Source organism: Narcine bancroftii, chromosome 2, assembly GCF_036971445.1.
Source record: "Narcine bancroftii isolate sNarBan1 chromosome 2, sNarBan1.hap1, whole genome shotgun sequence".
NCBI lineage: Eukaryota > Metazoa > Chordata > Chondrichthyes > Torpediniformes > Narcinidae > Narcine > Narcine bancroftii.
This window is the reverse complement of record NC_091470.1, coordinates 67,852,026-67,875,554: the sequence shown is the minus strand read 5'-3', so window position 1 is coordinate 67,875,554 and position 23,529 is coordinate 67,852,026. Positions and strand designations below refer to the sequence as shown.

Here is a 23,529-nt window from a genome sequence, read left to right as displayed (position 1 = left end):
ATCCACAACCCGCATTGTGGCGTCCGCGATGTCTTGCCTAATGCTGGTGAAGGCTGCCTGCGCCTCATGTGGGAGGTGAAAAGTTGTGGCTTGGGCCAGTGGGCGGACCTTGTCCGAGAAGTGATGGACCCACTGCAAATAATAAGAGAACAGGCCCAGGCACCTGCGGAGGGCCTTTAGCGTGGGGGGGGGGGGGGGGGGGGGGGAGGGGTAACTCCATTAATGGGCGCATCCTTTCCGGATCTGGGCCAACGACTCCATGGGCCACGATGTACCCCAGGATGGCAAGGCAGGTGGTGCTGAACACACGAAGAGTGTTGTAAGTGAGGTTCAGCTCCGCAGCCGTCTGGAGGAATTTTTCCAGGTTAGCATCGTGGCCTGCTGGTCACGGCCGCAGATAATGATGTTATCCAGATATGGGAACGTCGCCTTCAGCTTGTGCCGGTCTACCATGCGATCCATCTCCAGCTGGAAGACGGATACCCCGTTCGTGACCCCAAAAGGAACCCAGCGGAACTGGTACAGGCACTCATCTGCCTCAAAGGCGGTGTAGGGCTTATTCTTCGGGTGGATAGGGATACCCTGACTTCAGGTCATTCGTGGAGAAAACCTGGTAGCAGGCTATCTCATTGACCATGTTGGCAATCCTCGGCAGGGGATAGGCATCCAGCCGGGTTTACCCATTAATGGTCTGGCTGTAATCCACGACCATCCTCGGCTTACTTCCCCCTTTGACCACCAGGACTTGGGCTCTCCAAGGGCTGTTACTGGGCTTTATAAAGCCTTCCGCCAGGAGTCGCCGCACCTCCGCCTTGATGAAGTCCCTGTCTGCAGCGCAATAGCGCCTACTTCTGGCGGCAATCGGCTTGCAGCCTAGCGCAAGATGTGGAAAGAGCGCCGGTGGGGTGATGCGCAGTGTGGAGAGGATGCAGGTTGGCCGGGGCTGGTAGGTTGGCGTACTGTGCAATGTGAGTGGAGGTTGGGGCCCCCCGAACGCAAGGGTGACACTCTGAAGGTGGCACTGGAAATCCAGGCCCAGGAGGCGTGGTGCACAGAGTTTGGGCATGACCAGGAGCCTGAATCCTGTGTAAGTCTTTCCTTCCCCCGTTATATTGACTGAGCAGCACCTGAGGGTACCAACAGTCTTAACCTTAGTGGCGAGGCTGATCCAGCAGGTGGTGGGGTGGACCTTTAACCTTAGGGAGTGGGCCACGCTCAGGTGAATGAAGCTCTCGGTGCTGCCACTGTCCAACAGGCAATTTGTTTCTTGCCCATTGACTCGAACGTCCATCATTGAGCACCCGAGATCGTGGGGGATGTCCCTGGTTAGTGGTGGCGACCAGAACCATCTTGGAGTCAGTCATTGCTATCCGGAAGGATGGGGAGCGTCAATAGGGTGGCCTAGTCATCGCCCGTGTTGACCACATCAACATCGGTCGTGAGGTGCAGCATGCGGTAGCCGATAGCCACCGGAGGAGTCGGGAGCGTTGGTAGGGCAGCCTGGTCATCGCCCGTGTTGACCACGTCATTCTTAACGTCGTCAGGGGCCCTCCGTGTCGGGCGCTGCCTGACCCAAGATGTCGGCAGCACGTGGGGAGCTGCTGCATGGCTGGCCTCCTTCCCCAGCCACGTCTGCTGTGCCGGGGGAAGTGAAGTCATCATGGCTGGCGGCCGTGACGTCATTACATCAGCCGGAAGTGACGTCACACTGTGAGCCGGAAGTGACTTCGCTGTAGTTCTCAGTGAGCGGCGCCAGCGAGGACGGGGGCTGGTGCAGATGCTCATGGCACACACTGACGGTCGCTGGCAGGGACGGATGTTGCGCGGTCAAAGTCGGGGAAGTCATCGCGGGGACAATGGCGCCGACTGGCACGCGCACATGGGGGGTCCGCGGGGGAGGTAGGGAGGTCATAGAGGGCTGCTGAGCTGCCAGCAGGTTTAGAGAGGCACACTTTTGCAAAGTGGCCTTTCTTGCCGCATTGGGAACAATACTGGTTCCTAGCCGGGCAGTTTTGGCATCTAAATGTAAACCTGGGAATTATAGGCCCGTGAGTCTGACGTCTGTGGTGGGCAAGTTGATGGAAAGTGTTCTGAGGGATGGTATTTACAAATATTTGGAGGTACAGGGATTGCTAGGGAGTAATCAGCATGGTTTTGTCAGGGGTAGATCATGCTTGACAAACCTGATTGAGTTTTTCGAAGGGGTTACAAAAAAGGTTGATGAAGGGAAAGCTGTGGATGTTGTCTATTTGGACTTTAGTAAAGCTACTAAAGCAGCAGCGGCCCCGGCCCCGGTCCGGGCGAAGGGTAGACGGCGGCGGCCCCGATACGGGCAGGAGCAAGGGGGAGACGGCGGCCCCGGCCTCGGTCGAGTGAGGCAGGCGGAGGCCCCGGTCCGGGCAGGGAGTGGGAGGCGGCGGCCCCAGTCCAGGCACAGGGAGAGCAGCAGCGGCCCCGGCTCCGGTCCGGGCGAAGGGTAGACGGCGGCGGCCCCGATACGGGCAGGAGCAAGGGGGAGACGGCGGCCCCGGCCTCGGTCGTGTGAGGCAGGCGGAGGCCCCGATACGGGCAGAGAGTTGGAGGCGGCGGCCCCAGTCCAGGCACAGGGAGAGCAGCAGCGGCCCCGGCTCCTGTCCGGGCGAAGGGTAGAGGGCGGCGGCCCCGATACGGGCAGGAGCAAGGGGGAGACGGCGGCCCCAGCCTCGGTCAAGTGAGGCAGGCGGAGGCGGCGGCCCCAGTCCAGGCACAGGGAGAGCAGCAGCGGCCCCGGCCCCGGTCCGGGCGAAGGGTAGACGGTGGCGGCCCCGATCCGGGCAGGAGCAAGGGGAGACGCGGACGGGGCCCGGGCTCGGTCGAGTGGGGCAGGCGAAGGCCCCGATCCGGGCAGAGAGTGGGAGGCGGCGGCCCCAATCCAGGCACAGGGTGAACTGCGGCGGCCTCGGCCCCGGTCCGGGCAGTATGGACCAACCTAGGAGGGGAGGCAGGCCCCTCCAGCCCGGGTAAGAAACCTGCATAGGAGAAGGCCACTCCGATATAAAACCTACGACCCAAGGACCTCGCTGCCACGTCCCAGCTTGCTTGGCCACGGCACACGAACCATGGGTGTAAAGGGTGGGGCCAGTACTGCGCGCACTGCACTCCACCTAAAAGCTCCTTTGCGCAGGCCCGAGGACAGGTCCACGTCCTCCCCCTCCACGTCCTCCCCCTCCACGTCCTCCCCCTCCACGTCCTCCCCCTCCACGTCCTCCCCCTCCACGTCCTCCCCCTCCACGTCCTCCCCCTCCACGTCCTCCCCCTCCACGTCCTCCCCCTCCACGTCCTCCCCTCCACGTCCTCCCCCTCCACGTCCTCCCCCTTCCCCCCTCCACGTCCTCCCCCCTCCACGTCCTCCCCCTCCACAGTCCTCCCCCTCCACGTCCCTCACCCCCCTCCAACGTCCTCCCCCTCCACGTCCTCCCCTCCACGTCCTCCCCCTCCACGTCCCCTCCCCCTCCACGTCCTCCCCCTCCACGTCCTCCCCTCCACGTCCTCCCCCTCCACGTCCTCCCCCTCCACGTCCTCCCCCCTCCACGTCCTCCCCCCCCTCCACGTCCTCCCCCTCCCCACGTCCTCCCCTCCACGTCCTCCCCCTCCACGTCCTCCCCCCTCCACGTCCTCCCCCTCCTCGTCCCCCTCCACGTCCCTCCCCCTCACGTCCTCCCCCTCCACGTCCTCCCCCTCCACGTCCTCCCCCTCCACGACCTCCCCCTCCACGTCCTCCCCCCTCCCACGTCCTCCCCTCCACGTCTCCCCCTCCACGTCCTCCAGCCCCTCCACGTCCTCCCCTCCACGTCCTCCCCTCCACGTCCTCCCCCCACTCCTCCCCCTCCAGTCCGTCTCCCCCCTCCACGTCCTCCCCCCTCCCACGTCCTCCCCTCCACGTCCTCCCCCTCCACGTCCTCCCCCTCCACGTCCTCCCCTCCACGTCCTCCCCCTCCACGTCCTCCCCTCCACGTCCTCCTCCCCCTCCAGTCTCCACGTCACGTCTCCCCTCCACGTCTCCCCCTCCACGTCCTCCACTCCGTCCTCCCCCCTCCACGTCCCCCTCCACGTCTCCCCTCCACGTCCTCCCCCTCCACGTCCTCCCCCTCCACGTCCTCCCCATCCACGTCCTCCCCCTCTCCACGTCCTCCCCCTCCACGTCCTCCCCCTCCACGTCCTCCCCCTCCACGTCCTCCCCTCCACGTCCTCCCCCTCCACGTCTCCCCCTCCACGTCTCCTCCCCTCTCCACGTCCTCCCCTCCACGTCCTCCCCCTCCACCGTCCTCCCCTCCACGTCCTCCCCCTCCACTGTCCTCCCCTCCACGTCCTCCCCCTCCAACGGTCCTCCCCCTCCACTGGTCCTCCCCCATCCCACGTCCTCCCCTCCACGATCCTCCCCCTCCACGTCCCTCCCCCTCCACCGGTCCTCCCCCTCCACGTCCTCCCCCTCACCGTCCTCCCCCTCCACCGTCCTCCCCCTCCACGTCCTCCCCCTCACGTCCTTCCCCCTCCACGTCGCCCCTCCCGTCCTCCCCCTCCCGTCTCCCCCTCCCGTCCTCCCCCTCAAAAGAAGCTCACAAACTCAAGCTAGCATGCTGGAACATCAGAACCATGCTAGACAAGGCTGACAGCCACCGACCTGAACGTCGGGTCTGCCCTCATTGCACATGAACTCCTCAGACTTGACATCGACATAGCCGCTCTCAGTGAAGTCCGCCTGGCAGATGTAGGCAGCCTCCAAGAATGCGGCGCGGGCTACACACTCTACTGGTCTGGCAAGCCTTCGGATGAACGACGCCTATCTGGTGTAGGCTTCATGGTCAAGAGCCTTCATTGCCTCCAAACTCGAAAACCTTCCGACAGGCCTCTCAGACCGAATCATGTCCATGCGACTCCCACTTCAAAACAAGCGTCACATCACCCTCATCAGTGTCTATGCTCCAACCCTCCAGGCGGGAACCAGCAGAAAAGAACAAGTTCTACACCGACCTGAGCAACCTCATCCAACGTACCCCTACAGCCGACAAGGTTGTCATCCTGGGCGACTTCAACGCTCGTGTCGGCAAAGACTCAGAAACCTGGCCAGGAATCCTGGGCAAGCATGGCGTCGGCAAGTGCAATGACAATGGGCGCCTCCTGTTGGGAGCTCTGCGCAGAACAGCGACTTGTCATTACAAACACCCTTTTTCAGCAGAGGGACAGCCTTAAGACCACCTGGATGCATCCCCGATCCAAACGCTGGCACCTCCTGGACTACATCCTGGTGCGGAAAGTGACAAACGAGATGTGCTCCACACCAGGGTCATGCTAGCGCGAATGCCACACTGACCACCGGCTGGTTCGCTGCAAGCTCAACCTTCACTTCAAGCCAAAGCCCAGGAACAATAAAGCCCCAGAAAAGAGGTTCAATGTTGGAAACCTGCAGTCAGACGAAGCGAGAGGAAACTTCCAGGCAAACCTCAAAGCAAAGCTCGACGTTGCAACCCGCCCTCACGGACCCGTCCCCTGAAACCCTCTGGGATCAGTTGAAGACTACCATACTGCAATCCACTGAAGAGGTACTGGGCTTCTCCTCCAGGAAAAACAAGGACTGGTTTGACGAAAACAGCCAGGAAATCCAGGAGCTGCTGGCAAAGAAGCGAGCTGCCCACCAGGCTCACCTTACAAAGCCGTCCTGTCCAGAGAAGAAACAAGCCTTCCGTCGCGCATTGCAGCCATCTTCAGCGCAAACTCCGGGACTTCCAAAATGAGTGGTGGACTAGCCTCGCCAACACGAACCCAGCTCAGCGCGGACATTGGCGGACTCAGGGGTTTTGACGAGGCTCTAAGGCAGTGTACGGCCCCTCACCCCAAGTCCAAAGCCCGATGCGCAGCTCAGACGGCAAAGTCCTCCTCAGCGACAAGATCTCCATCCTCAACCGATGGTCAGAACACTTCCAATCTCTTTTCAGTGCCCAACCGGCTCAGTCCAAGATTCCGCCCTGCTCCAGCTCCCTCAACAGCCCCTAAGGCTAGAGCTGGATGAGGTTCCCACCCTGGATGAAACATATAAGGCAATCGAACAACTGAAAAGTGGCAAAGCAGCAGGTATGGATGGAATCCCCCCCAGAAGTCTGGAAGGCTGGCGGCAAAACTCTGCATGCCAAACTGCATGAGTTTTTCAAGCTTTGTTGGGACCAAGGTAAACTGCCTCAGGATCTCGTGATGCCACCATCATCACCCTGTACAAAAACAAAGGCGAGAAATCAGACTGCTCAAACTACAGGGGAATCACGTTGCTCTCCATTGCAGGCAAAATCTTCGCTAGGATTCTACTAAATAGAATAATACCTCGTGTCGCCGAGAATATTCTCCAGAATCACAGTGCGGCTTTCGTGCAAACAGAGGAACCACTGACATGGTCTTTGCCCTCAGACAGCTCCAAGAAAAGTGGCAGAGAACAAAACAAAGGACTCTACATCACCTTTGTTGACCTCACCAAAGCCTTCAACACCGTGAGCAGGAAAGGCTTTGGCAAATACTAGAGCGCATCGGATGTCCCCCAAAGTTCCTCAACATGATTATCCAACTGCACGAAAACCAACAAGGTCGGGTCAGATACAGCAATGAGCTCTCTGAACCCTTCTCCATTAACAATGGCGTGAAGCAAGGCCTGTGTTCTCGCACCAACCCTCTTTTCAATCTTCTTCAGCATGATGCTGAACCAAGCCATGAAAGACCCCACAATGAAGACGCTGTTTACATCCGGTACCGCACGGATGGCAGTCTCTTCAATCTGAGGCGCCTGCAAGCTCACACCAAGACACAAGAGAAACTTGTCCGTGAACTACTCTTTGCAGATGATGCCGCTTTAGTTGCCCATTCAGAGCCAGCTCTTCAGCTGCTTGACGTCCTGCTTTGCGGAAACTGCCAAAAATGTTTGGCCTGGAAGTCAGCCTGAAGAAAACTGAGGTCCTCCATCAGCCAGCTCCCCACCATGAACTACCAGCCCCCCCACATCTCCATCGGGCACACAAAACTCAAAACGGTTCAACCAGTTTACCTTACTCGGCTGCACCATTTCATCAGATGCAAGGATCGACAATGAGATAGACAACAGACTCGCCAAGGCAAATAGCGCCTTTGGAAGACTACACAAAAGAGTCTGGAGAAAACAACCAACTGAAAAACCTCACAAAGATAAGCGTATACAGAGCCGTTGTCATACCCACACTCCTGTTCGGCTCCGAATCATGGGTCCTCTACCGGCACCACTACGGCTCCTAGAATGCTTCCACCAGCGTTGTCTCCGCTCCATCCTCAAAATCCATTGGAGCGCTTACACCCCTAACGTCGAAGTACTCGAGATGGCAGAGGTCGACAGCATCGAGTCCACGCTGCTGAAGATCCAGCTGCGCTGGATGGGTCACGTCTCCAGAATGGAGGACCATCGCCTTCCCAAGATCGTGTTATATCTGGCGAGCTCTCCACTGGCCCACCGTGACAGAGGTGCACCAAAGAAAAGGTACAAGGACTGCCTAAAGAAATCTCTTGGTGCCTGCCACATTGACCACCGCCAGTGGGCTGATAACGCTCAAACCGTGCATCTTGGCGCCTCACAGTTTGGCGGGCAGCAACCTCCTTTGAAGAAGACCGCAGAGCCCACCTCACTGACAAAAGGCAAAGGAGGAAAAACCCAACACACAACCCCAACCAACCAATTTTCCCTTGCAAACCGCTGCAATCGTGACTGCCTGTCCCCGCATCGGACTTGTCAGCCACAAACGAGCCTGCAGCTGACGTGACTTCTTACCCCCTCCATAAATCTTCGTCCGCGAAGCCAAGCCAAAGAAAAAGAAGAAGCTTTTGACAGGGTGCTCCACAGGAGGTTAGGAAAAAAAGGTGGAGGCATTAGGTATAAATCAGGAGGTAGTGAAATGGATTCAGCAATGGTTGGATGGGAGGTGTCAGAGAGTAGTGGTAGAAAATTGTTTGTCTAATTGGAGGCCGGTGTCTAGTGGAGTTCCTCAGGGATCGGTCCTCGGTCCACTATTGTTTGTTTGTTTATTAACGATCTGGAAGTAGGGGTGGAGAATTGGATAAGCAAGTTTGCGGATGATACAAAGATTGGTGGTGTTGTGGACAGTGAGGAAGATTACCGTAGATTAAAAGGTGATTTAGGAAGGCTGGAGGTGTGGGCTGAGAAATGGCTGATGGAATTTAATACAGATAAGTGTGAGGTGTTACATTTTGGAAAGGCAAATTTAAATAGGTCATATGCATTAAATGGTAGGCTATTGAGATGTGCAGAGCAACAAAGGGATTTAGGAGTGATGGTAAATAGTACCCTCAAGGCTGAGACTCAGGTAGCTGATGTGGTGAAGAAGGCATTTGGAATGTTGGCCTTCATAAATCGGAGTATTGAATTCAAGAGTAGGGAGGTTATGATGAAATTGTACAAGGCATTGGTGAGGCCAAATTTGGAGTACTGTGTACAGTTTTGGTCACCAAATTATAGGAAAGATATAAACAAAATAGAGAGAGTGCAGAGAAGGTTCACGAGAATGTTGACAGGATTTCAAGGTTTGAGTTACAAGGAAAGGTTGTGCAGACTGGGGCTTTTTTCTCTGGAGCGTAAAAGATTGATAGAGGTGTTTATGATTTTAAAAGGGACAGACAGAGTAAACGTGGATAGGCTTTTTCAATTGAGAATGGGGGAGATTCAAACTAGAGGGCATGGTTTAAGATTGAAGGGGGAAAATTATAAGGGGAACATGAGGGGAAATTTCTTTACGCAAAGGGTGGTAGGGATGTGGAATGAGCTTCTGACAGACGTGGTCGAGGTGGGATCATTGGTTACATTTAAGGAAAGACTGGATAGTTACATGGATAGGAGAGGACTGGAGGGGTATGGACCGGGTGCTGGTCAGTGGGACTAGGAGGGTGGGGATTTGTTACAGCATGGACTAGTAGGGCCGAACTGGCCTGTTCTGTGCTGTAAGTGCTTATATGGTTATATATGGTTATATGGCGCGATCGTTGATCTGACCCACACCAGGACCCACAGTACTTACAGGGGCGCCGGGTGCCTGCCACAACGACGTTCTCCTCCCCAGCTTGGCCAGGGGCTGCAGCTGCAGTGTGAGATGGCCATGAGGGGTCCTGGAATCAAAGGCTTCGACGTGCAGGGCTGCTGCTTCCACAGCAGTCCTGGTTAGGGCATAGATGTTGTCTTCCCGCAGCTTCTGCCGGATGGTCCTTGAGCGTAGCCCTTAGACAAAGGCATCCCGGATCAGCCTCTCAACCTCCTCTACACCTACCCTGGGTTCAGCCAGACACGGTCGGGCCAACTTTTGCAAGTGTCCCAGGTAAGACTCAGCCGTCTCCCCGGGTTGCTGGGTTCGGGTGTTGAGGAGGTACCTTCCACAGATCACATTCATGGGGGGCTTGTACAAGTTCTCGAGAGTGTCTATTGCGCTCTTGTACGTGGAGCAGCCTTTGGTTATCTGGAAGGCGCGGGGACCCAGCTTTGACAAGCGGGGACCAACATTTTCGGATCGGAGTCCAGGATGTCGCCCTTGTGTGCCTCGATGATTACCTCGACCACATGCTGCCAGATCTTGAAGCGTGTCTGGACTGTAGCAAATCTGTGTGAGGCCTTGGGAGGCCAGCGCAGGCTTATATCCCGGAGGATGATTGACACCTGACCGGGTGGGGCTTGATCCACTGATTGACAGCCGGCCAGGTGTTGTCCTGTCCCCTTACACTCCTGCAGGTACAGAGGTTTCCCCCTGCAGTAGGCCGGAGGTGTACCACCGCAAAACTAGACCTTAGTGGAGGTTAATATCAAAATGAAATTTATAGGCATGCATGAGAAAGAACAAGTTGGGGGTACAAAGTAATAGAGATAGAATGGGACATCAGAGAATCTGCAAAGACCAGGTTGGTTGAAGAACATACTTGTATGTCTTGGTAAGATTATTCAGAATGAAGATAGACAGAGCAGTGCAGCACCAGAACAAGTCTTTTGGCCACAATGACTATGAGAATCATAATGTCAAGTTAAACCAATTCCACTTGTTCACACCATTCCCTACCCATTCATGTGCCTATCTAACTTCTTCTTATAGATTGCTGTCATATATGCTTCCACCTCCTCTCCTGGTAGGATGTTCCAGGCACCACTCTGTAAAAAAATACCTGCCTTTTAAATCTCCTTTAATCTTTTACTTCATCTTAAAGCTATGCTCTCTAGTATTTGATATTTTGCCCTAGGAAAAAAAAAACTATATCTACCCTATCTATTAGTCTCCTAATTTTATGAACTTCTTTCATGTCATCCCTCAGCCTTCAACGCTCCAGAGAAAACAATCCAAATTTGTCAACCTCTCCTTTACTCTCCAATCCAGGCAACATCCCGTTGAACTTGTGCATTTTCTCCTGCACGGCCCCCAACTATGCCTGCCTTTTGGTTGGTTATGTGGAGCAATCAATGTTACAAGGCTACACAGGCAAGTTTCCTCAATTCTTCCTCCACTACATTGACATTACATTGGTGCTGCCACGTGCACCCACAATGAGCTCATCAACTTGATCCACTTTGCTGCTAACTTTCATCCTAACCTCAAATTCACTTGATCCATGTCTAGCAACGCTCTCCCCCTTCTTGATCTCTCTGACTCCATTTTCTCCAGGAGACAAACTCCCTACAGACATCTTCTACAAACCTATGAATTCCCATAGGTACCTTAACTACACCTCTTCACACCCTGCCTCTGTAAGGGTTCTATTCTTTTCTATCAATTCCTTTATCTCTGTCACGTTTGCTTCCAGGATGAGGCCTTCCGTTCCAGAACATCAGAGGTGCTTTCCTTCGAAAAACATGGCTTCAACTCCAGTCATGAACTCAGCCCTTACTCACCTCTATTTCCCGCACATCTTCCCTGCCCCCCCACCCCGTCCCTTAACACAAGGACAAGGTTACTTACTGTGATACTTACTGTAATAAACGCCTTGGTTTGGATCAACAAGCCTTTGATTCTTTTGACACGCTCTACACCTACCACCTCCCCATCCACCCCCCCCCCTCAGCCTCTGCATCCAAAATATTATCCTCCACAATTTCTGCCACCAACAATGTGATCCCACCATCAAATGCATATTCCCCCTCCTCATCTCTCTGCCTTCAGCAGGGACCACTCCCTCCATGGCTCACTCATCTCTTCCTACTAGTCCAGTGGTTCTCAACCCTTTTCTTTCCCTATGCCATAGGTGCTCTGTGATTATGTAAGGGATTGCTTAAAGTGGGATGTGGGCGGAAAGAAAAAGTTTGAAAACTACTGTTTTAATCGTACCTAATTGATTTGTTATGTGCAGTTTCACAACTCCAAAGGAAATGGACCAATGACAATTTTTCTCAAGCAATTGGGTCTAGAGCAGTGATTCGCAACCTTGCTTTTCCACTCATATAGCACCTTAAGCAATCCCTTACTAATCACAGAGCACTGATGGCACAGGGATTACTTAAAGTGGGGGCATGGCAAGATGGTGTAGAGGGCAGACGTGCGGTCCTAATCCTCCCCAGCCAGTTTTTTAAAACACCCGTTTTTAAACTTTAATCTAAGTATATAAACGTTTTATTTTTGCTTCTAAGTCCATTAGATGTCTATAATGGCAGCTAATATTAAAAAACATAAGACTCAACTACAGAAAAAACTACTTTTTAAAAGTGCTGAAGAACTGAGGCCTACCTGTCCAATTGGAACCACGAATTTGCCGTCGGGAACTTCCAAGCCACAGGGAACTCCAGCTAGGCTAAGTATTATGCCGGCGTCGGTCTTGTCTCCACAAGATGGCGCCGGTTTCTTGATGAAATTGACCGACGTTGACTCACGCATTCACGATGTCGGGCGCGTGGGTAATCCGACTGAACAAAGAGCCCTTGCTGTCGTCGGGGGAGTCGGGGATGCGCAGGAAGGCACTGAAGACCGCCCCTGCGCAGCCCCTGGGCCTGCCAGGCATGCACAGTGCTTCCAGGGTCCGCAATTTATTGGAGCGTGTGTGGTCTGCGGGGGGGGGGGGGGCCTGAGCGGCGGCACCCCGATGTGGTCGGGGTGGCGTCATTGGGTGTCCAGACCCACAGCCGCACGGGAAAAGCCCTGACACTGCTAGAACAAGAAGACTTACCTTTCATGGCCAGTTCACAGGAACAATTGGAGGAGGAGCTTGTAGAAGGTGGGTCTCAAGATGAGGCATTGGAATCTGGACTGAACTCTATTTTTACTGTGTTGGAAGGGATTGCCTACCATATGGATACTATGTCTCATCAAATGACTCAAATGCAATCTACAATGTTTAATGTCTCTGAAGATATATCTACACTTAAGAGAGATGTTAATAAATCCCTTACTTCAGTAGATGTCGTACAAGAAAATTTTAAAAAGCTTGAGAGCTTTCTCTGAATGTAAAGAGCAAGTTGTATATAATAAAGATAAAATAGAGAAAGTGGAAGATTAGTTCGTGGATTGGGGAATTCAGAAGAGAGACATTGAAAAAAATTGATTCATTGGAAAATCAAAGTCGGAGAAATATTGTAAAAATTGTGGGTCTTCCAGAAGATATTGATGGTACAGATCCAATAAAATTTTTTAAGAACTGGATCCCTGAGATGTTAGGTAAAGAGTTCTTTCCGGCTGGTTTGGTACTGGAAAGGGCACATAGAGTGTTGAGGAGGAAACAGTTACCGGGTCAACCATCACGAGCAGTGTTAATTCGTTGCTTGAATTATCAGGATAGAGAAATTATTTTAAGGTTGGCGGTACAGAAGGCAAAACAAAGTCAAGCCCTAATGATGATTCAGAATAAAAAAGTTTTTTTCTATGCTGATTTGAGTCAAGAAATTATTAGACGTCGACGTGAGTTTAATTCAGCCAAGGATGTGCTGTGGCGGAAAGGATATAAATTTGCTTTTCGATACCCTGCAGTGTTGAATGTTTTTTATGGCAATTATCAATCTCAATTTTTTGAGAATGATCACGATGCATTGGTTTTTGCTAATTCATTATCGGATCTACGTGGTCAGGGAAGAATTTCACCATCGTCACCTAAAAGAAGGGCCAATGGACATGGAAATGGACAGAATGGAAAGAACGGGAAGAATGGGAAAGATGGGAAGAAGGAGGCTTTGACACACAGTCCTAGTAATGTTGAAGATTCAAATCAATCTTTGGGACTGGAGTCCCAGGGCTGAATATATTAATAATGCTGAATTACATTATTATATATATTGTATTTCTGGCTGGGGAGAGGTGGATGGCATTGATATCTTTTAGAGTCATCTGCCACTGGTAGTGTGTTCCACACCCAGTTTTTTAGGGAATTACTACCTTTGGGTGGTATTTTTTTTGGGGGGGGGGAATTAATTGTTTTCCTTTTCATATTAACTTTTTTATAACATTAGGGGAGGGAGAGTAGATTTTGTTTATTAATGGAAGATCATTTTTTTATATTATGTATTTATATTAATAGTTTATTAAAATTTCTAGTTTGAAATTTGCAATTTTTAATGTTCAGGGATTAAATAATCCAATTAAGCAAAAGCAAGTTTTAGCTTATATTAAGAAAATGAAAATTGATATTGCTCTTACAAGAAACACATTTGACTGAAAAAGAACATTTGAAATTGAAAAGAGATTGGGTTGGTCATGTTTTTTTTAATTCTTTTAACTCTAAGGCAAAAGGTGTAGCGATTTTAGTTCATAAGAATTTATCTTTTGAGTAACAGACTGTAGAGGGGAATGCTGGGAGGGTTTTAAAAGTGGATTATAAAATTTTTAATGAACTTTGGACTTTACTTGATATCTATACACCTAATGTAGATGATGAATGTTTTACTTCAGACGCTTTTTTGTTATTAAGTCAAGCTAATGAAAATATTCTAGTTGGGGGAGATTTTAATTGTATTTTGGATCCATTAATAGATAAATCCCCAAAATGTATTAGAAAATCAAAGATGGCAATACAAATTGGGGTTTTAATGAAAGACTTAAATTTGGTAGATATTTGGAGAAGGATTAATCCTATAGAGAAAGATTTTTCTTTATTCTTCTAGGCATGATTCCTTTCCTAGAATAGATTTTTTAAAAATATCGGCACATTTACAGGGAAAGATATTGCAGGCAGATTATAAAAGTAGAGTAATATCTGATCATTCTTTATTATTTTTTTTATGAAAGTTCGGAGGTGTTACGTCCATCTTATAAATGGAGGTTTAATACAATGTTGTTGAAAAAAAACGGAGTTTGTTGCTTTTGTTAAGAAACAGATTGATTTTTTTCTTAACGGAAAATGTTAACTCTGTTCAAAGTAGATTTGTAGTATGGAATGCACTAAAGGCTTATTTAAGAGGACAAATAATTAGTTACGCTAATAAAGTTAAGAAAGCGTATATGGCTGAAATATTAAATTAGAAAAGCAGATTGATGAATTGGAGAAGGAATTTCAGAAGGGAGTAACAGAAGATCAGAAGATAGCTTTGACTAGATTGAAATTGCGATATAATACGATACAGACTTATCAATTTGAATGTTTACTTAATTGAACCAAAGAACAATATTATGAGTGGGGTGAGAAGGTGCACAAAGTATTTGCGTGGCAGTTAAAGAAGGAGCAGACCTCAAGGGTTATTAATGCTATTAAAAAGGATTTAATAGTTACCTATAAACCTCAGGAAATCAATGAACAGTTTTATTTATTTTATAAAATATTATATACCTGAGGGAAAACAGGATAATGGATCTATTGATTCTTTTTTAATCTACATTAAAGTTAACAGCATTAGATGAAGAGGATATTGTAGATTTGAGAGCTCCATTCACAGATTTAGAATTAAGACCGCTATGATGGAAATGCCTAATGGTAAGTCACCAGGAGATGACGGGTTCTCGGTAGAATTTTATAAAATTTTTATGAAGATTTATCTTCAGTGTTTCAGGAGGTGTTACAACAAGTGACTGAACATTATGAGTTACCAGAATCTTGTTCTAGTGCTTTAATTACTGTAATTCCAAAGAAAGACAGAGATCCATTAAAAGTGTCTTCGTATAGACCTATTTCTTTATTGAATGTGGACTATAAAATAATAGCTAAATTGTTAGCAAATCAGCTTGCTAAATATTTACCTAAATTGATACATGTAGATCAAACAGGTTTTTATTAAAAATAGATATGCTTCGGATAATATTCTTTGACTAATTAGTTTGACCAATGGACACCGACGGCACCCCAACCATCCAATGGTGGTTGCACTTGATGCGGAAAAAGCTTTTGATAGGGTCGAATGTAATTTTTTTATTTAAGGACCTGAAAAGTTTAAATTTTGCCTTTTTGTTTATTGACTGGGTTAAAGCTTTGTATACAAACCTGACTGCTAGGGTGATGACAAATGGACAGATTACGTCATTATTTAAATTAACGCGTTCTACTCAACAGCCCTATTTGTCACCTGCCCTATTTGCGTTGGTCATTGAACCATTAGCTCAATTAGTACGGCAAAATGAGCAGATACAAGGGATGAGAGTTTTGGATGAAGAGTATAAGATTAATTTATTTGCAGATGATGTTTTGATATACTTAACAAATCCAGAACAATCTTTGCTGCATTTATGGGAATGTTTATTACAGTATGGATCACTATCTAGGTATAAAGCTAATTGGGATAAAAGTTAAATTTTACTGGTAGGTGAATGAGATTATTCAGTTTATAAAAATGTTATTAATTTGAAATGGACAGATAAAATTAAATATTTAGGAATAATTGTGAATACTGAGTATCAATCTTTATATAAATTAAATTATGTTCCATTGTTCAAAAAGATAAAAGCAGACTTAATTAAGTGGAAATACCTTCCGTTAACTTTAATTGGCTGGGTTAAATGAACATTTTTCCACCTATTCAATATTTGTTTCAATCAATACCATGTTTTCTTTCAAGGAGCTTTTTCCAGGATTTAAATAAAGCTACTAGGGAATTTTTATGGAAAGGTAAATTACCAAGAGTAGCATTAAATAAGCTTACTTGGAAGTACACATTAGGTGGATTGCAATTACTTCATTTTCAGAATTATTATGAGGCAGACCAAATTAAATTTATTAGTGGTTTGATGGATTTGGATCAATCTCCAAGTTGGGCTAAAGTTGAAATGGCATGTATTTCAGAAACTGCAGTACATCAGTTTATATTTCAGTGGAATATAGATTTATTACAGGAGTATAATGTGCCAATATTAAAACATCTGTTGATGTTATGGTCAAAAAAGAATAAGATTATAGGATCAAAAGGTAAATTATCTATTTTAACACCATTATATAATAATCAGCTTATTCCTTTTTCATTGTTTAATAGTCATTTAAAGAATTGGGATTTTATGGATATAAAAATATTGCAGGATTATTTTGTAGAAGGTCAATTTCTTTCTTTTACTCAGTTGAAAGAATGTTTTGATATTGCCGAAAATTCTTTATTTGTTTATTATCAACTTTGATCGTTGGATAAAAAAAAATGTATGGTCGAGAGATGATTTTACCTGTATTGTCGGAGTTTGAGTCTTTGATTTCTTCTATGCCAAAAAAGAGTTATATTTCTGTTATGTATCAAGTATTACAAGATAATATGGATAAGTCAGAATGGAAAAAATCTAAGTTTAAATGGGAAAATGATTTAACTTTCACTTTTCCTGAAGATTATTGGATGGATACGTGTCATGATAGTTGTTATTAAATTGACAAATGCATGATACGGAATGGTTAATTATAATTTTTTGCATCAGTTATATTTAACTCTTGAGAAATTGAAAAAATATGGCTTTAGTAATAAAGATTTCTGTATTAGATGTGGTACATGTGTTGGAACTTTTTTACATGCTGTTTGGTCTTGTATGTATGTACAACCATTTTGGGAAGAAATTAAGTCAATTTTGGAAAAATTGTATAAGATCAAATTACCATTAGATCCATCTTTGTTTTTTACTGGGTTATGTGATTCCTTTAAGGGGATTGAGGTTGGATAAACATCAAATTGCATTTGTATATTTAGCATTATCCGTAGCTTGAAAATGTATAGCAAGTACATGGAAGGATAATACGGTGATTAGTATAATGAGATGGGATAATGAAATGAAAGCTTTTATTGTTATGGATAAAATTACCTATGTTTTGCATGACAATTATTCTTTTTTTGTTAATGTGGTCATTATATTTGGAATATATCCATTTAGAGGTACTTTGATTTATTTTAGTTTTTTTTCATATATATTTCTTTTGCTCTCCTTAAGAGAGCTGGCTGAAGGGGTGGGAGGGGAGGAGTTTCATTTCTTATTTTTCCTTTTCATTTTTATATATATAAAAATTTTGTTGTGAAGTGTATTTTGTACGTTTACCAATAATTTTTCAATAAATAAAGATTGAAAAAAAAAGGGATTACTTAAAGTAGTAGGTGAGTGGAAAGAAAAGGGTCGAGAACCACTGCACCAATTCTTCCCACCCATCCCCACCCACTTTGGCAGCTACCCCGGTAACCATGGGAAATGCTATACTTGAACCACACCTCCTCCCTCACCACCATTTGGAGCTGCCAATAGTCCAACCTAGTGAAGCAAAATTTTACATGCAAATCTGCAGGGGTCAGCTACTGAATCCGGTCCTCACATTGCTGCCTCCTCTGCATTGGAGAGACTGGATGTAGGCTGGGAGATCATTTTGTTGAGCACCTTCGCTCTGTCCGCTGTAATAACAGGGACTCCTAGAGTCCAACCATTTTGATTCCACACTGACCATGACCTCATGCACTGCCCAACTGAGATCACCTGCAAAGTGATGGAACATTACCTGGTATCCTGTCCAGCCAGATGGCATTTACATTGACTTCTCTGGATTCTGTTAGGCCCCTTCATTCTCTCTTTCCCTAACCCTCTCTCCTTTCCTCCAGTTCCCCAGTCCCTTCCCTCTCCATTCAGAGAGCTAAGCCCTCCCCCACCCCCATAACAGTCATGTAAACATCGAGGTGTACATGAGCTCAGTAACTGGCAATATCAGCATAAAAATGTCATCAAGATCAAATGCTTCACAACCAGGGTGAACCGGAAACCATAGTTGAATGCAGAGGGTCTGGGCCCTTCTTACAGCTTGTGATGCTGCCTTCATGACAGAAGATAGGATGGCACTAAGATCGGCCAGGGTTGAACTCTCCTGTGCAATCCGGAAAGCAAAGCAAGGGTACGCACAAAAGATCCATAGATAGCTATGTGCCACCCATGTGACACAAGGGGCATGTTGCAAGAGATCAAGACTATAATGGATCTCAAGTCAAACTTGCAAGTTAAGGACAATGATGCGTCCCTTCTGAACAGACTGAGGTTGCAGTGACCACTTTGGCTCCTCACAACTGTAATATCCTCAACCCACTCTGTTGTATCTATGATCGAGGCATGCATCAAAATACAAAACGTGAACCAGACTTTCAAATTAGCGGATTGGATCAGTAACCTTCTGTGTGGTTTAAACCTCCTGAAGCAGGGAACACAGACTGCTGCAAACTGTGGGGCAGATAACAGGATATGCATGGGAGGCCATCGGAAGTGCAGCTGGAGAAGGCAGAAGCATGGAAAATGGGCCGGCATCAGGGTTAGACACCTTCAGACCTGCACTCCCCATGATCTTACTCTGAAATGTATTGGAGAAGAAAACATATTACCTGACGCTGCATCAGAACGAGAGAGAACTGCAAGCGCATTGAGAACATCACCAAGATCAAATGCTTCACAACCAGGGCTAACCAGAAACTATGGTTGGATCCAGAGGTCCGGGCCCATCTCAGAGCTTGTGATGCTGCCTTCAGGATAGGGGATAGGATGACACTAAGATCAGCCAGGGCTGAATACCCCAGTACAATGTGGAAGGCAAAGCAGAGGTATGCATAGAAGATCCACAGTCAGTACGAGTGGCGCAAGGCACATGTGGCAAGGGATTAAGACTATTGCAGCTTAAAGCTTTTCTTTTACCCGGATATTACTACACAGTTGTCGGCAAAGAGGAGACCGTTTAATGAAGTCAAGAGAAGTCTTTGGGAAAAGGGATACAAGTTTACATTATATTATCCAGCGATGATGAAGATTGTATTACCGGATGACAAAAATGAATTTTTTATGGAATACAGATTTTGTGGAAACTTTATCTTCTAATAAGCCAAATAAATGTGAAGGAATTATTTGCAATGAAAAAATGGACTAGTACATTAGAGACTCTGTTTTGATGTAATACCTGGAGTAAAAGGTGTCGGAGCCCATCGGCTGCTGCTCATAAGACTCATTTATGGCAATGAACCACATCCCGTATGGGGTGGGGGGTGCTTTTCACTTTAGTGCCAATAATGGGCCGGGGGGGGTCTCTATTATCAGATATATATCTATGAATGGAGTTGTATTGATGTTTTATTTTACTTTAGAGAATTAATTCAATATTGAATTTAAATTTGATGTTGGAGAGATGTGAGATTTTTATTGGATATGTGACTAATTGGGATTATTGTTAGATATATTGGAATTTAACCATAACGTCATAGAGGGAGATCTATTATAATTAAATATATTTTTATGAATGGAGTTATATCGATTGCATTGATGTTTTATTTTATTTTAGAGAATTGATTTAACATGGAATTTAAATTAGATGATGTAAGAGATATGAGATTCTTAATAGATATATTAATTAGGAGTAATATTAGATATATTGAAATTTAACATTTAGAATGGATTTAAAACAAGATTTACGTATTTAGATAAGTTATAAATATGTTGGTTTATGTAATCTCTTAAAAAATCCTCTCCATTTTCTTATTTTGTGCTTTCTTTTTTCCTCTGTTTTTTTTGGGGGATCGGGGGATAAAAACAAAATTATTTATCATTTTGCATTATTTCTATTGTAATGTATTGTTCAAGATGAAGAAACATATATTTGATGCAAATGGTAAATAAAAAAAATTAAGACTATTGCAGATCACAAGTTAACCTTGTGAAATAAGGACAATGACACCTCCCTTCCAGACAAACTGAACACTTTCTAGGTAAGGTTTGATGAGAAAAACAGGATGATGCCAAAGAAAGCTCTGTATCCCCCTGATGAACAGGCCCTCCTCATACCCATGGCCGAGGTGAAGAGAACCCTATCCAGGTGAACCTACACAAGGCAGCAGGACCAGACAACATACCTGGCCAGGTACAGAAGGACTGTGCAGACCAATTGACGGAAGTCTTCACGGACATCTTCAACACTTCACTGCAGCAGTCCATCATTTCCACAGGGTTCAAGACATCCACCATCATCCCGGTACCCAAGAGGATGACAATAACAGGCCTCAATGACTATTACCCCGTGGTACTGACCTCCACCATTATTAAATGCGTTGACTGTCTGGTGATGGAACACATTAAAGCGCACCTCCCAGGGAAGCTGGATCCATTTCAAATAGCCTATAGAACAAATGATGCTATAGCCTTGTCACATCATTCCATCCTGTCCCACCTGGAGAGTGACGCCTCATATGCCAGGCTGTTGTTAATTGACTTCAGCTCGGTGTTTAATATAATCATTCCCCAGAGGCTGGTGGAGAAGCTGTCCTCACTGGGACTCAAAACCCCTCTCTGTAATTGGATCCTGGACTTCCTAATGGAAAGACCTCAGTCTGCCCGTGTCAGTAGCAGAATATCAAGCACCGTCACTCTGAGCACTGGTGAACCTCAGGGCTGTGTGCTCAGCCCGCTCCTGTTCACACTACTGACCCACTACTGCATCGCCAGATCCAGCTCCAACAGTGTCATCAAGTTTGCAAAGGACACAACAGTAGTTGGCCTCGTCAGCAACAACGATGAGCCACACTACTGAGAAGAGGTGGAAAATCGCGTGAAATGGTGAGAAAGTAACAACTTGAATCTTGACGTGGACAAGATGAAGGAGATCATCATGGAACAACCACCCTCCACTACACATCAACAACTCTAGAGTAAAGAGAGTGGAGAGCACCAAGTTCCTTGGAGTTCACTTAACTAGTGACCTATCGTGGACACTCAACATCTTCTCACTTGTCAGGAAGGTGAAGCAGCAACTGCACTTCCTGAGAAGACCGAAGTGGGCAGGACTACCAGCCACCACTATGTTAACCTTCTACAGGAGCTCTACTGAGAACGTCCTGGCCGGCTGCATCACGGCGTGGTATGGTTGCTGCAGAGAAATAGATCGGAGATCAATCAACAGGACCATAAGAGTGGCAGAGAGGATCACTGGAGTCGCCCTTCTCCCCCCCTCGACATGATCTACCAAGATCATTATCTGAAGAGGGCACACAAAATCTTTCATCCTGCACACAGCATATTTCAGTTGCTCCCTTCGGGAAAGAAATACAGGAGTATCAGAGCCAGTGGGCTGAGGAACAGTTCTTTCCATGGGCAGTGAGAATGCTGAACAACCAAAGGAATTGCTCTTACTAACCATCCGAGACTCTTATATTCATGTCACAATATTGATTGATTTATTTGTCTATATCAGGACTGGTCCTGCATATGTATTGTTTGCCTGTATATATGTTATGACTGGTTGTGCGTCTGTGTGTTTTGGACCGAGGACTGGAGAATGCATTGTCATTGTGTTGTACTTGTGGAATCAGATGACAATAAACTTGACTATCACATCTCAGCTTTTTCCCCTCTTGCCTCCCATCCAGATCCACTTATGACCTCTTGCCTGTTGGCCTGTGCTTCTCCCCCTGCCAGTTCCCTCCTCCTCTCTGCCTTTTAATTCAGGCGCCTGCCTGCTTTCTGCACATACCTTGGTGAAGCGTTCAGGCCTGAAACATTGTTACATCCTGTTTGTTTCTTATATGTTCTCCATCACTTTTGCTTCTCAAATTTTATACTCCTATGCATTATGTTTATATTCCATTTCTGATTGAATAAGATCTTGTTCAAAGAAGTCTGCTTGTTTCATTGAGAGATACAGAACATCATAAAATTTGGGGCAATATTTATTAATGAATCACTGTTTGAAAATACTATATTTAACAAATCATACTCAATGAACATTTCATTGAAAAAAAAAATTTATGGAGAAAAGAATAAACAAAAAACACTGATGTATTGTTTGGAAAATATAAAACATGAAATGTATTTACATTAGTAAATATGGAAAAGCAAATAATGAACCAGAATTATAAAAAATACTTAGCATTCTACTAATTTAGTACAATATTTTTCTTAATGTGCAGCTGATCATTCTTTGTAGATACACTGATATGCCTTCTTTATGTTACACAGTGTCTGAAATATTTGTGTCATATTGTGGAACATTTTTACTGCTGGGTTAGGATTTGGGTTCTTGCTATGTCAAAATTTCACATCATTCAACATAATTGTAACAAACTGATTACAATGTTGGAGCTTTGAATTCAGATAGGTATCAAACTGAAGCTCATCTCATGGAGATGCAAAAGATTCCATTCTACCATTTGAAGAAACACGTCATTTCCCTGATGTTGTGGCCAACATTACTTCCTGAACAAAAACAGATTTTTTTTCATGGTATCTCATGAGGAATCTAACAAGTGATTTGCCTACACAATAGCAACAACTATGCTTTCAAACAAATGTTTTGGATGGATCATATTTAGGTAATTTAGAGGGAGAGTACACTATAAATCAAAGTTAGAAACCAGCATCTTGATTATATACTCCAGAATTAGACATGTTTTAAAGTGTCTGCCATTTTACAGGAGACCAGTACTTAATATCTGATTTCTAAATGCCCTTGGAGACACAGCACCAGTTTGAACAACTTGTACAGGTGTTACAGGAACACCATGGTATAAAGGGTTCCAGGATTTCGAATCAGTTAAAAAAAATGAAAGAAGAGTTTAATTTTCTAAAAATTCTGATACTGAATTTATTAAAAATAAATTTCTGTTGTAACTTACCTTTAATTTGATCTTCAGAACTTGGCAAGCTGTCACTGCAATTTGGCATGATTGTTGTAAGCTTAGTATAATTCAATAATCAAGGAGTTCAGGCAGGATTAAATAGTTTGTTTTGGCCGAGGACGGTCCCAAGTTTTAAGCAATTAATAAACTTATTATTCCAGATACTTTGGAAATGTTAATGCACAAGATTTCAGCTACTGGATCTTCCCTGTGCAAAATAACAACTCTGCAGTCAAGAGCAGGAATGTTTATTTTCAATAAAATGTTAGACAAGTGAACTTTGTATTTAACTCTTTGAGTACTAAACACATTTTGAGGTTTTTTAAACCATTGTTCTTAAACTTTCTAACATGTAACATCCAAAAACAATGACAAATACTTACATTATTTTCTAAATGAATTGCAAAAATCATGAAAAGTTATGTTTAATTCATCACATCCAAAATTTATCATGCTGGTTTACAAAGGGTTAAAAGATTATCTCTTAGTGACTGGTACCAGCAATCAGAAAC

General features: G+C 46.0%; 1 protein-coding gene across 3 annotated transcripts in view; it reads right to left on the bottom strand.

Moving 5' to 3' along the window:
- LOC138753681 (organic solute transporter subunit alpha-like) overlaps positions 1-23,234 on the bottom strand; it is a 61,745-nt gene extending 38,511 nt beyond the window's left edge. For 2 of the 3 annotated variants that reach the window (XM_069916971.1, XM_069916969.1), the window contains exon 1: positions 23,015-23,234. In XM_069916971.1, the coding sequence (XP_069773072.1) occupies positions 23,015-23,063 (49 nt within the window). In that variant the 5' untranslated portion in view covers positions 23,064-23,234. Of the gene's footprint in view, positions 1-12,186; positions 12,267-23,014 lie in introns of those variants that run through there. The other variant, XM_069916970.1, reaches the window with a different exon arrangement.
- Between the last annotated feature and the right edge of the window lie 295 nt (positions 23,235-23,529).